Here is a 13,835-nt window from a genome sequence, read left to right as displayed (position 1 = left end):
CTATCAACACAGACTGACTGTCATAATATACCACATTTCACAGTCTATCAACACAGACTGATTGTCATAATATACCACATTTCACAGTCTATCAACACAGACTGATTGTCATAATATACCACATTTCACAGTCTATCAACACAGACTGATTGTCATAATATACCACATTTCACAGTCTATAAACACAGACTGATTGTCATAATATACCACATTTCACAGTCTATAAACACAGACTGATTGTCATAATATACCACATTTCACAGTCTATAAACACAGACTGATTGTCATAATATACCACATTTCACAGTCTATCAACACAGACTGATAGTCGTAATATATAATCACCTGTTATTCAATATGAAAAACCAGTAGACTACATTACTTTCCAAATTGATTCACCGGAATTTCTTGCCATCGATTTGGGGCCATGAGCAGAATAATGTGGAAACCCCAGTGTTAAGGTCATAATGGGAGAAACAATGATTGACAACAGTAGTTTTATGTTCTGCCAGACAGTGTATGACCATATTAGAGACACATACAGTGGGGAGAACAAGTATTTGATACACTGCCGATTTTGCAGGTTTTCCTACTTACAAAGCATGTAGAGGTCTGTAATTTTTATCATAGGTACACTTCAACTGTGAGAGATGGAATCTAAAACAAAAATCCAGAAAATCACATTGTATGATTTTTAAGTAATTAATTTGCATTTTATTGCATGACAGAAGTATTTGATCACCTACCAACCAGTAAGAATTCCGGCTCTCACAGACCTGTTAGTTTATCTTTAAGAAGCCCTCCTGTTCTCCACTCATTACCTGTATTAACTGCACCTGTTTGAACTCGTTACCTGTATAAAAGACACCTGTCCACACACAATCAAACAGATTCCAACCTCTCCACAATGGCCAAGACCAGAGAGCTGTGTAAGGACATCAGGGATAAAATTGTAGACCTGCACAAGGCTGGGATGGGCTACAGGACAATAGGCAAGCAGCTTGGTGAGAAGGAAACAACTGTTGGCGCAATTATTAGAAAATGGAAGAAGTTCAAGATGACGGTCAATCACCCTCGGTCTGGGGCTCCATGCAAGATTTCACCTCGTGGGGCATCAATGATCATGAGGAAGGTGAGGGATCAGCCCAGAACTACACGGCAGGACCTGGTCAATGACCTGAAGAGAGCTGGGACCACAGTCTCAAAGAAAACCATTAGTAACACACTACGCCGTCATGGATTAAAATCCTGCAGCGCACGCAAGGTCCCCCTGCTTAAGCCAGTGCATGTCCAGGCCTGTCTGAAGTTTGCCAATGACCATCTGGATGATCCAGAGGAGGAATGGGAGAAGGTCATGTGGTCTGATGAGACAAAAATAGAGCTTTTTGGTCTAACTCCACTCGCCGTGTTTGGAGGAAGAAGAAGTATGAGTACAACCCCAAGAACACCATCCCAACCGTGAAGCATGGAGGTGGAAACATCATTCTTTGGGGATGCTTTTCTGCAAAGGGGACAGGACGACTGCACCGTATTGAGGGGAGGATGGATGGGGCCATGTATCGCGAGATCTTGGCCAACAACCTCCTTCCCTCAGTAAGAGCATTGAAGATGGGTCGTGGCTGGGTCTTCCAGCATGACAACGACACGAAGCACACAGCCATGGCAACTAAGGAGTGGCTCCGTAAGAAGCATCTCAAGGTCCTGGAGTGGCCTAGCCAGTCTCCAGACCTGAACCCAATAGAAAATCTTTGGATGGAGCTGAAAGTCCGTATTGCCCAGCGACAGCCCCGAAACCTGAAGGATCTGGAGAAGATCTGTAGGGAGGAGTGGGCCAAAATCCCTGCTGCAGTGTGTGCAAACCTAGTCAAGAACTACAGGAAACGTATGATCTCTGTAATTGCAAACAAAGGTTTCTGTACCAAATATTAAGTTCTGCTTTTCTGATGTATCAAATACTTATGTCATGCAATAAAATGCAAATTAATTACTTAAAAATCATACAATGTGATTTTCTGGATTTTTGTTTTAGATTCCGTCTCTCATAGTTGAAGTGTACCTATGATAAGAATTACAGACCTCTACATGGTTTGTAAGTAGGAAAACCTGCAAAATCGGCAGTGTATCAAATACTTGTTCTCCCCACTGTATATTACCCTCCGCTGCACTTCTTAACCTCAAACCAAATGTATGACCACATTAGAGACACATATTTCCCTCAGTTTACACAGACACAGACACCCTCAGTTTACACAGACACAGATTTTTAACTAACCCAATTTTGATAAACTCCCATATCTACTGGGTGAAATACCACAGTGTGACATCACAACAGCAAGATATGTGACCTGTTGCTACAAGAAAAGGGAAACCAGTGAAGAACAAACACCATTGTAAATACAACCCATATTTATGTTTATTGTTTCCCCCTTTTGTACTGTAACTGTTTGCACATCATTACAACACTGTATATAGACATAATATGACATGTGTGATGTCTTTATTGTTTTGGAATAGAGTACCATTTGGAACAGTCTCAGAGAAGATGTTAAGGTCTTTTCTTTCAGTCCCAGTTGAAGATGTTCAACCACCCAGGGAAAGAGATAGTATATTGAATAAACCGCTATGCATACAAGACTAATTCAATTTCACCAACGCCATATATCTGTGATATCTGTGATTCCATTTTGTCAGGTTGACCAGTCGCTCTGCAGTGATGTCTGTGAGGGAGACATCCGGTCTAAGGCACTGCATCTCAGTGCTGGAGGAGTCACTACAGACCCTGGTTTGAATCCACGCTGTATCACATCCCGCTGGGAGTCCCATAGGGTGGAGCACAATGGGCCCAGCGTCGTCCGGGTTACGGGAGGGTTTGGCCGGGGTAGTCATTTTAAATAAGAATTTGTTCTTAACTGACTTGCCTAACCCTATTCAGTACACTACTTTAGACCAGGGCCCTATTCAGTACACTACTTTAGACCAGGGCCCTATTCAGTACACTACTTTAGATCAGGGCCCTATTCAGTACACTACTTTAGACCAGGACCCTATTCAGTACACTACTTTAGATCAGGGCCCTATTCAGTACACTACTTTAGACCAGGGCCCTATTCAGTACACTACTTTAGACCAGGGCCCTATTCAGTACACTACTTTAGATCAGGGCCCTATTCAGTACACTACTTTAGACCAGGGCCCTATTCAGTACACTACTTTAGATCACGGCCCTATTCAGTACACTACTTTAGACCAGGGCCCTATTCAGTACACTACTTTAGATCAGGGCCCTATTCAGTACACTACTTTAGACCAGGACCCTATTCAGTACACTACTTTAGATCAGGGCCCTATTCAGTACACTACTTTAGACCAGGACCCTATTCAGTACACTACTTTAGACCAGGACCCTATTCAGTACACTACTTTAGACCAGGGCCCTATTCAGTACACTACTTTAGACCAGGGCCCTATTCAGTACACTACTTTAGACCAGGGCCCTATTCAGTACACTACTTTAGACCAGGGCCCTATTCAGTACACTACTTTAGACCAGGGCCCTATTCAGTACACTACTTTAGATCAGGGCCCTATTCAGTACACTACTTTAGACCAGGGCCCTATTCAGTACACTACTTTAGATCACGGCCCTATTCAGTACACTACTTTAGACCAGGGCCCTATTCAGTACACTACTTTAGACCAGGACCCTATTCAGTACACTACTTTAGACCAGGGCCCTATTCAGTACACTACTTTAGACCAGGGCCCTATTCAGTACACTACTTTAGATCACGGCCCTATTCAGTACACTACTTTAGACCAGGGCCCTATTCAGTACACTACTTTAGACCAGGGCCCTATTCAGTACACTACTTTAGATCACGGCCCTATTCAGTACACTACTTTAGACCAGGGCCCTATTCAGTACACTACTTTAGACCAGGGCCCTATTCAGTACACTACTTTAGATCACGGCCCTATTCAGTACACTACTTTAGACCAGGGCCCTATTCAGTGCACTACTTTAGATCACGGCCCTATTCAGTACACTACTTTAGACCAGGGCCCTATTCAGTACACTACTTTAGACCAGGGCCCTATTCAGAAACCAGCCCTAAATGGATAACATGGTTTAACATCCAGGCTGATTTATCTTTATTAGAGCCTCTAATTCCACAAATAACGAAAAGTTTAATTTGTAACCAACTCACTCCGTATCCCAAAGGGCTCCTTTCCTTTATTTTTTGACTTGGCAGCGTCACCTCTGAATTAAAATCCCTTTCCATGTCCTTCACTATTTTCACCAGTAGAGTGCAGTAACCACAAAAAAAAGATAAATACGTGAAACGTGTATTTCAACGTCATCAGGCAAAATTTTTTGCTCTTCCCCTGAAAACTTGTGCGTAGAACATTGTATTGGTGCAGACGGTGTTTGTGGCCAGCTAGCTAGCTAGGTACCGATACCATATCGAATAAACACAGGAGTATGCTGCCCATACAAACACTCAAGGTATTTCTAAATATCTGCCTATTATGGTCACCATTTATGTTTGTGTATTAGCTAGCAGTGCACCCCAATAGACAGGTAACATGAGTAAACAGATAGCTATCAGGCTAGTGTAGCTAGCTAGCAAACACAGTAGCTGGTGTTAGCGGTTTCATTCGACAACAGAAAGGTCAGATGGTGAAATCAGACCGGTAGTTACTGGTTTTGTAGTCAAATTAGCCAGTTGTACAGAATAGATCCAACGCTTGCCAGCACATAGTCCTTAGCTAAGCGACAAGCCAGTTGCAAGGTAGCTAAATGTCACGTCATGGTGGCTAGCATAGTTAGCCAATAACCTTGTGACAACATGCTAACAGCTAACGTTAGATAGCTAACACTCAGAAAAAAAACACCTGCCAGTCAAGTTGTTTTAAAATGGAACGCATGGCTTAGTTAATATGTGATCAGTAACATAAAATAGTCAACCACAAGTGCTGACAATTGTTACTAAACAGTTGGGCCTTCCATAGCTAGCTAGCAGTTTGGCATGATAGCTAATTAACTCGATTGTTATGTACCGGGACTAAGTATATGCCCCGTGTTCGAGTGGATCAAAACTGTAATGTATCATGGGTAAATTGTGACCGACTGATCTACACACAATAATGACTTGTTTATATATGATGCGAGGTTGTTTGTAGATCAGTCAGGGTTTGGTAGACTGTAACGCTAAATATCATGGGTATTGAAGTGAGTTGTTTAGAGAGGACTTCCTGGAGAAATGGAAGACGCAACTTTTCAGTAAAGAACTCGTTGCATCTTAAATCGATTTATCCGTTCCCATTCCCGAGTGAGTCTTCATAGCTACCTAGTTGATTAGCAGTTTGGCATGATAGCTAATTAACTCGCTTAGGTTTTGAGGAAGTAGCTAGTTAGCTAACAGATATAGCAGTAAGCCAAATTAATGAACTGTACTTATATGTGATGTCTTTATGAGCTCGTAGCCACGTATGTATTGTCCAGGGCTTCTTTAACACCCTGGGCCAGAGCTAGTGGCCACTACATTCCCCAGAGTTAGTAATGGATGACATCTTTCTCTCGTTGTCACATCACAGGCCTAGTAGAAACACCATGGAAGAGTCAGGAGGCAGGCCACGCTACCCCAAGCAGGAAGGCCGTGAGAGGGGCCCGGTGGCAGACGAGGCTGAGATCTGGCGGAACCAGGATGCAGGGAGAGGATACAGCCCCAAGCCCAAGAGGGGAGGCCACGGAGGGCTTCACCACGCCAGCTCCAAGAAGGGAGCGATGGAGCCCCAGAGCAGCTACCCTGCAGGGGGATTCAAGGAGGGCCACAGCCCCTCACAGAGGGAGGACATTCAGAGAGCCAGGTACCAACGCTAAGATCGAATAGTTATCATTTCTCATAGGAAAACGTGTCACGCTAAGTTGCCATGCTAACACTATTTGCAGATACCCAGAGAGCCAGCAGGCCGAGGGCCGGGAGGAGAACTGGAGGAAGCACCCTTCCCAGCGCTGGCGGAGAACTTCTCAGGGAGAGGACATGGAGCAGAGGAGAGACAACGTTGACAACACACTTCACTCAGGTAAACCAACACCTCCTGGCAGGTAGGGGTGTCGACGAATCTGGATAATGTAGTCAGGAAGATAATGTAGCCAGATAATGTAGTCAGGAAGATAATGTAGTCAGATAATGTAGTCAGATAATGTAGTCAGATAATGTAGTCAGGAAGATAATGTAGTCAGGAAGATAGGACAGGGAGCATTATGGCAGGAGAGACCGCAGACAACACACCTCACAGCCAACCAACACCCAAACAAAGTCCTCCTGTCTTATCTTCAGTAGCCATGGGGCGAATTCCACTTCAAAGGTGAGTTGAGACGCATCACCTTGCATCATAATTAACTACTCAATATTATTTGTAGATCAGTCAGTCACAATTTACCCATGATACCTCACAGATGTAATGGTCTCGAACACAGCGGGGGAGTCAGGAAAGTGTGTGAAGGACTCTAGGTAACGCCGTTTTTGTCTCCATGGGGAAGGAGGACTATGGGTAACGTAGTTTGTCTCCATGGGGAAGGAGGACTTTGAGTAATGTAGTTTTTGTCTCCACGGGGAAGGAGGACTATGGGTAACGTAGTTTGTGTGCCTCCAGGTGGCAGGAATCGTAGGAACCATAACTGGAGGCGGGGTCTAGGTGAGGAGGACCATGGGCCGGTTGTGGATGAGTCAGCTCTGTCAGCCAAAGAGCTGCTGGGACTGAAACAGGCGGAGGACAAGATTGGCAGAGAGAAGATCTTCCGTCTGAAGAAGGTGAGCCATCCATCCGGAGAGGAGGAGCGTTACTCAACTCCCGTCCTTCAGCAGTGTTTTCCCTAAACGTCTGCTGTAACAGTAACAGACTTCTTTTCGGCAGCTACTTTTTACACTTTTCCTTTTAAACATTTCAATTCGCTACTCAGAAAAGTCTGTGTAGCCCTTCTCCCGCTTGGTTGTTGGTCAACGTTAGCTTCAACAGACAGCCACACCCTGTTACCACACTAACCACCGCCCTTAAAAGGGCAGCTGAAAATTTGTCTCGCTTAAGTGATTCATATTTGAGGGTACTAGGGCTGTCCCCGACAAAAAAAAAAGTTTTATCTGGTTGACCGAAAGTCGAAATGTTTAAACTTATTCTCCCCGTATAGACTTGAATCAAATCAACTACATATGTACTGAGCTTGTCTGATGCTTTAAGCACACAGTTTAATTAAATAATTAAGACACAAAAATGACTCAACAAAGAGCCTGATGAAATAGCGAGTGTTTGTGCTGTCCGTGCTAAAGCTGCAACAACATTTCAGCCATTTAGTTTCTTTCTTGTTTCTGACTGAAAAGTTCTGTTCCCGAAATCCGTAATTTGTTTAGGGAAAAACATTCCCTGTTCCCTCAACCCTTGCTCTCTTTACATGTAAGCATCCGAGCTAACAAGGTCAAAATCTGTCGTTCTGCCCCTGAGCGAGGCCGTTAACCCACTGTTCCTCGGGCACCGAAGACGTGGATGTTGATTATGGCAGCCCCCCCCCGCACGTCTCTGATTCAGAGGGTAAAATGGGGAAGACACATTTCCGTTGAATACCTTCAGTTGGACAAATGACTAGGTTATCCCTCTTTCTCATCGTATGTATGTGACCAATAGGGCCTGACTTCCTATAGCCTATCATAATCACATCAATACATTGGTTATAACAAACTCTGAACACGGTAACACGTGAAAGCAAGCATGGATGCGGAGGGCATGAAAGATAAACTCAAACCGGCGTACTGGTTGCTCAGGAGGGAAAGGGGAAGTCAGATGTGTGGAAGACATTGGAGAGAATTTTTAAAAATTCAGTTCTTAATCACTAGACTTAATTTGTACCAAATTTTTCACTGTATGCCTTTTATTACAGCAGACTAAAAGCAGTTGCATGATTTTGTGCATTGCAGTTTCTTTATTGTTTAGGCTAATTATTCAAAGCTCCCTTTTATGTAATTTTAAAACTAAAATGCTTGATTGCATTTCAGAGCGCGATAGTCTTGTGTGATGGGATGAATGAATGATTGATTGATACAGTAGCCTATATATTGAATATAGTTCTAAGTAAGTTACAGGATTAAGACTAAACAGGATGTGCTCTTAGGCCTTCAACTCCACGGTGGTTATACAAGAATGCTATACTAAGACCACTAATGATAACGACATTACTTATTATTATGATGATGATAATAATAATTGTAGAAATACCAGTAAGGAGATCAAGATAAATGAGGGTATAGGAGTGAGAGCTGTGTGCATTATGTGTGACCAACAGGTGCAGTTAAATTACAATATTATTTTACTTCCTGTTTGGAACAGTGTAAACAACACTAAATAAATTATAAGTAATTGCAGTCTGTTCTAACGGGGGAAAAAATTTGAAAGTCTATTACGGCATAGCAAAGATTAAAAACAACCGAAATCTGGGAAATAGCTTTATCTGACATTTTGCTGTTGCATGAGGCTTAGAGATCATGGAATCAGTAGGTTATTAAACACTCAAACAGGAAACGGAAGCTGGATCTGCTTCCTTTCTATATATTTAATGCAATAACAACAGGAGTTTCAAGCTTGGTTTAGGCGCAACAGAGCTCTTAAAGGGGCAGTGACATACTTTGTAATAGAAACAACCCGACACGATTTATTTATTATTATTGAATAATACTTACAAGCAGGATGTTGGGTCCAATGGGGTAGCCTTCCCTAAAATGTGAAACCTGGGGAACCCGGTATAAATCCGTGATGCATCGTAACACGTCAAACCAATCAAATGCCTTGCTTGGGCGGAGCGCCAACGGCAGATTAAGAGGTTAGTGGCGTAGGTAGGGGGCGTTAGTGGCGTAGGGGGCGACAGTGGCGTAGGTAGGGGGCGTTAGTGGCGTAGGGGGCGACAGGGGCGACAGTGGCGTAGGTAGGGGGCGTTAGTGGCGTAGGGGGCGACAGGGGCGTAGGTAGGGGGCGTTAGTGGCGTAGGTAGGGGGCGACAGTGGCGTAGGTAGGGGGCGACAGTGGCGTAGGTAGGGGGCGTTAGTGGCGTAGGTAGGGGGCGACAGTGGCGTAGGTAAGGGGCGTCAGTGGCGTAGGTAGGGGGCGACAGTGGCGTAGGTAGGGGGCGACAGTGGCGTAGGTAGGGGGCGACAGTGGCGTAGGACTAAACATGCCAACAAAACAACCACGGTTGAATTTTAAACTTTTGCTGGTTTTCACATCATCTGTTATTTAGAGATGAGCTGAAGTTGCAGCAAGAGAGGGGGAAATGGTCTGTAATGGTCTATGCTGACCATATCAATATCTTTACCTTTCTGAAGTGATATTTAGCTGTGTAGGCTAGCATGAGGGACAGGAAGTAGCTACCAACAATGACGTTTTGTTTTGAGAATTCCGCTAACCTTGTTAGCTACCTAGGTTATAATTAGCTAGCTGCTATTCAGTTCAATTTCTGTCACGATTATAAATGCCAACAAAATGTGAACGCAAACAGCATAATATTTACCTAAAAGGTTAGCTGTGATAGCACAGTCGCTAGCATATCCAGGGTTAGTGATGGTGTATTCACACCTCTTGAATTGTTCCTCATTTTTTTGTTTTTACAGCCTGAATTTAAATTTGATGAAATTGAGTTTTGTCACTGGCCAACACAGAATACCCCATAATGTCAAAGTGGAATTATGTTTTTAGAATTCGCCCCCCGCTAGACAGCCCGTAAAACGCTGGCTGGCTACTCTATGTACTTAGAGAGAACAGTGCTTCACTGTCCCCAACATGGTACATTTTTGTTCTGGCTTCACACTCACACAACTGATTTCAACTAATCAGGGGATTAACTTACTGTGTACTCTATGGCCACTCTGCCACTGACTGCCCTCTCTCTGAGGTCCCACAGTAACCCCAGTGCTCTCTCTCTCTCTCTCAGAGGTCCCACAGTAACCCCAGTGCGCTCTCTCTCTCTCTGAGGCCCCACAGTAACCCCAGTGCTCTCTCTCTCTCTCTCTCTCTCTGAGGTCCCACATTAACCCCAGTGCTCTCTCTCTCTCTCTGAGGTCCCACAGTAACCCCAGTGCTCTCTCTCTCTCTCTCTGAGGTCCCACAGTAACCCCAGTGCTGTCTCTCTCTCTCTCTGAGGTCCCACAGTAACCCCAGTGGGCTCTCTCTCTCTCTGAGGTCCCACAGTAACCCCAGTGCTGTGCTCTCTCTCTCTCTGAGGTCCCACAGTAACCCCAGTGCTGTGCTCTCTCTCTCTCTCTCTCTCTCTGAGGTCCCACAGTAACCCCAGTGCTGTGCTCTCTCTCTCTCTCTCTCTCTCTCTCTCTCTCTCTCTCTCTCTCTCTCTGAGGTCCCACAGTAACCCCAGTGCTGTCTCTCTCTCTCTGAGGTCCCACAGTAACCCCAGTGCTGTGCTCTCTCTCTCTCTCTCTCTCAGAGGTCCCACAGTAACCCCAGTGCTGTCTACACCTGCTCTCTGTGTGAGGTCCTGCTGGACTCTGTCTCTGAAGCGCACAGACACATCAAAGACAAGTGGCACAAGAGAAGAGCCAAGGTGAGAACACCTGATACTGTTGTTCTATCATTCAAAACCATAAGATGCAGTACATGTTTTACTATGACCGGTGTGAGTAACGTGTCTCTGTGTGTCTCTGTACTGTGTGTGCTCTGTGACTGCCCTCTGTAGGAGCGTTGTGAGGAGGAGATGCTGACGGAGATTGCGCCCCCCAAGGCGGAGCAGGTGGCAGCAGTGGGCATGGCCCTGGAGGGCGTGGTCAGAGAGAGAGGGATGAGTGACCAGGATGTAGAGAACAGACAACAGATCGTCTCCAACATGCAGGAAGTCCTAACAGCCGTCCTGCCTGGTGAGAGAATGGACACTAGACTAGACCAGTGGTTCCTGCCTGGTGAGAGAATGGACACTAGACTAGACCAGTGGTTCCTGCCTGGTGAGAGAATGGACACTAGACTAGAGGTGTAGACTAGACCAGTGGTTCCTGCCTGGTGAGAGAATGGACACTAGACTAGAGGTGTAGACTAGACCAGTGGTTCCTGCCTGGTGAGAGAATGGACACTAGACTAGACCAGTGGTTCCTGCCTGGTGAGAGAATGGACACTAGACTAGACCAGTGGTTCCTGCCTGGTGAGAGAATGGACACTAGACTAGAGGTGTAGACGAGACCAGTGGTTCCTGCCTGGTGAGAGAATGGACACTAGACTAGACCAGTGGTTCCTGCCTGGTGAGAGAATGGACACTAGACTAGAGGTGTAGACGAGACCAGTGGTTCCTGCCTGGTGAGAGAATGGACACTAGACTAGACAGTGGTTCCTGCCTGGTGAGAGAATGGACACTAGACTAGAGGTGTAGACTAGACCAGTGGTTCCACACCTATGGTTCTTTACTTTTCTGCAGTGGAAAGATCCACGTCGACACAAAGCCAAGCTTCCTTTGTTTGTGTGACAGAGGCTGTGGTACATCTAAGCCTAGTCAGACTTGCCTGCTAATGGTACCGCTAAGCCTAGTCAGACTTGCCTGCTAATGGCACCGCTAAGCCTAGTCAGACTTGCCTGCTAATGGCACCGCTAAGCCTAGTCAGACTTGCCTGCTAATGGCACCGCTAAGCCTAGTCAGACTTGCCTGCTAATGGCACCGCTAAGCCTAGTCAGACTTGCCTGCTAATGGCACCGCTAAGCCTAGTCAGACTTGCCTGCTAATGGCACCGCTAAGCCTAGTCAGACTTGCCTGCTAATGGCACCGCTAAGCCTAGTCAGACTTGCCTGCTAATGGCACCGCTAAGCCTAGTCAGACTTGCCTGCTAATGGCACCGCTAAGCCTAGTCAGACTTGCCTGCTAATGGCACCGCTAAGCCTAGTCAGACTTGCCTGCTAATGGCACCGCTAAGCCTAGTCAGACTTGCCTGCTAATGGCACCGCTAAGCCTAGTCAGACTTGCCTGCTAATGGCACCGCTAAGCCTAGTCAGACTTGCCTGCTAATGGCACCGCTAAGCCTAGTCAGACTTGCCTGCTAATGGCACCGCTAAGCCTAGTCAGACTTGCCTGCTAATGGCACCGCTAAGCCTAGTCAGACTTGCCTGCTAATGGCACCGCTAAGCCTAGTCAGACTTGCCTGCTAATGGCACCGCTAAGCCTAGTCAGACTTGCCTGCTAATGGCACCGCTAAGCCTAGTCAGACTTGCCTGCTAATGGCACCGCTAAGCCTAGTCAGACTTGCCTGCTAATGGCACCGCTAAGCCTAGTCAGACTTGCCTGCTAATGGTACCGCTAAGCCTAGTCAGACTTGCCTGCTAATGGCACCGCTAAGCCTAGTCAGACTTGCCTGCTAATGGCACCGCTAAGCCTAGTCAGACTTGCCTGCTAATGGCACCGCTAAGCCTAGTCAGACTTGCCTGCTAATGGTACCGCTAAGCCTAGTCAGACTTGCCTGCTAATGGCACCGCTAAGCCTAGTCAGACTTGCCTGCTAATGGCACCGCTAAGCCTAGTCAGACTTGCCTGCTAATGGCACCGCTAAGCCTAGTCAGACTTGCCTGCTAATGGCACCGCTAAGCCTAGTCAGACTTGCCTGCTAATGGCACCGCTAAGCCTAGTCAGACTTGCCTGCTAATGGCACCGCTAAGCCTAGTCAGACTTGCCTGCTAATGGCACCGCTAAGCCTAGTCAGACTTGCCTGCTAATGGCACCGCTAAGCCTAGTCAGACTTGCCTGCTAATGGCACCGCTAAGCCTAGTCAGACTTGCCTGCTAATGGCACCGCTAAGCCTAGTCAGACTTGCCTGCTAATGGCACCGCTAAGCCTAGTCAGACTTGCCTGCTAATGGCACCGCTAAGCCTAGTCAGACTTGCCTGCTAATGGCACCGCTAAGCCTAGTCAGACTTGCCTGCTAATGGCACCGCTAAGCCTAGTCAGACTTGCCTGCTAATGGCACCGCTAAGCCTAGTCAGACTTGCCTGCTAATGGCACCGCTAAGCCTAGTCAGACTTGCCTGCTAATGGCACCGCTAAGCCTAGTCAGACTTGCCTGCTAATGGCACCGCTAAGCCTAGTCAGACTTGCCTGCTAATGGCACCGCTAAGCCTAGTCAGACTTGCCTGCTAATGGCACCGCTAAGCCTAGTCAGACTTGCCTGCTAATGGCACCGCTAAGCCTAGTCAGACTTGCCTGCTAATGGCACCGCTAAGCCTAGTCAGACTTGCCTGCTAATGGCACCGCTAAGCCTAGTCAGACTTGCCTGCTAATGGCACCGCTAAGCCTAGTCAGACTTGCCTGCTAATGGCACCGCTAAGCCTAGTCAGACTTGCCTGCTAATGGCACCGCTAAGCCTAGTCAGACTTGCCTGCTAATGGCACCGCTAAGCCTAGTCAGACTTGCCTGCTAATGGCACCGCTAAGCCTAGTCAGACTTGCCTGCTAATGGCACCGCTAAGCCTAGTCAGACTTGCCTGCTAATGGCACCGCTAAGCCTAGTCAGACTTGCCTGCTAATGGCACCGCTAAGCCTAGTCAGACTTGCCTGCTAATGGCACCGCTAAGCCTAGTCAGACTTGCCTGCTAATGGCACCGCTAAGCCTAGTCAGACTTGCCTGCTAATGGCACCGCTAAGCCTAGTCAGACTTGCCTGCTAATGGCACCGCTAAGCCTAGTCAGACTTGCCTGCTAATGGCACCGCTAAGCCTAGTCAGACTTGCCTGCTAATGGCACCGCTAAGCCTAGTCAGACTTGCCTGCTAATGGCACCGCTAAGCCTAGTCAGACTTGCCTGCTAATGGCACCGCT

General features: G+C 46.6%; 1 protein-coding gene across 4 annotated transcripts in view; it reads left to right on the top strand.

The window, feature by feature from the left end:
- The first annotated feature begins 4,371 nt into the window (after positions 1-4,371).
- The window catches only part of tut7 (terminal uridylyl transferase 7), a 67,801-nt gene continuing 58,337 nt past the window's right edge, over positions 4,372-13,835 (top strand). For all 4 annotated transcript variants that reach the window (XM_071352026.1, XM_071352030.1, XM_071352029.1 and 1 more), the window contains exons 1-6: positions 4,372-4,507; positions 5,599-5,871; positions 5,954-6,087; positions 6,661-6,818; positions 10,484-10,600; positions 10,733-10,910. In XM_071352026.1, coding sequence (XP_071208127.1) covers positions 5,615-5,871; positions 5,954-6,087; positions 6,661-6,818; positions 10,484-10,600; positions 10,733-10,910 — 844 coding nt within the window. In that variant the 5' untranslated portion in view covers positions 4,372-4,507; positions 5,599-5,614. The remainder of the gene's footprint in view (positions 4,508-5,598; positions 5,872-5,953; positions 6,088-6,660; positions 6,819-10,483; positions 10,601-10,732; positions 10,911-13,835) is intronic.

Source organism: Salvelinus alpinus, chromosome 19 (assembly GCF_045679555.1).
Source record: "Salvelinus alpinus chromosome 19, SLU_Salpinus.1, whole genome shotgun sequence".
Classification (NCBI taxonomy): domain Eukaryota; kingdom Metazoa; phylum Chordata; class Actinopteri; order Salmoniformes; family Salmonidae; genus Salvelinus; species Salvelinus alpinus.
Note: the sequence above shows the minus strand (reverse complement) of the source record. Positions and strands in the feature narration are given on the sequence as shown.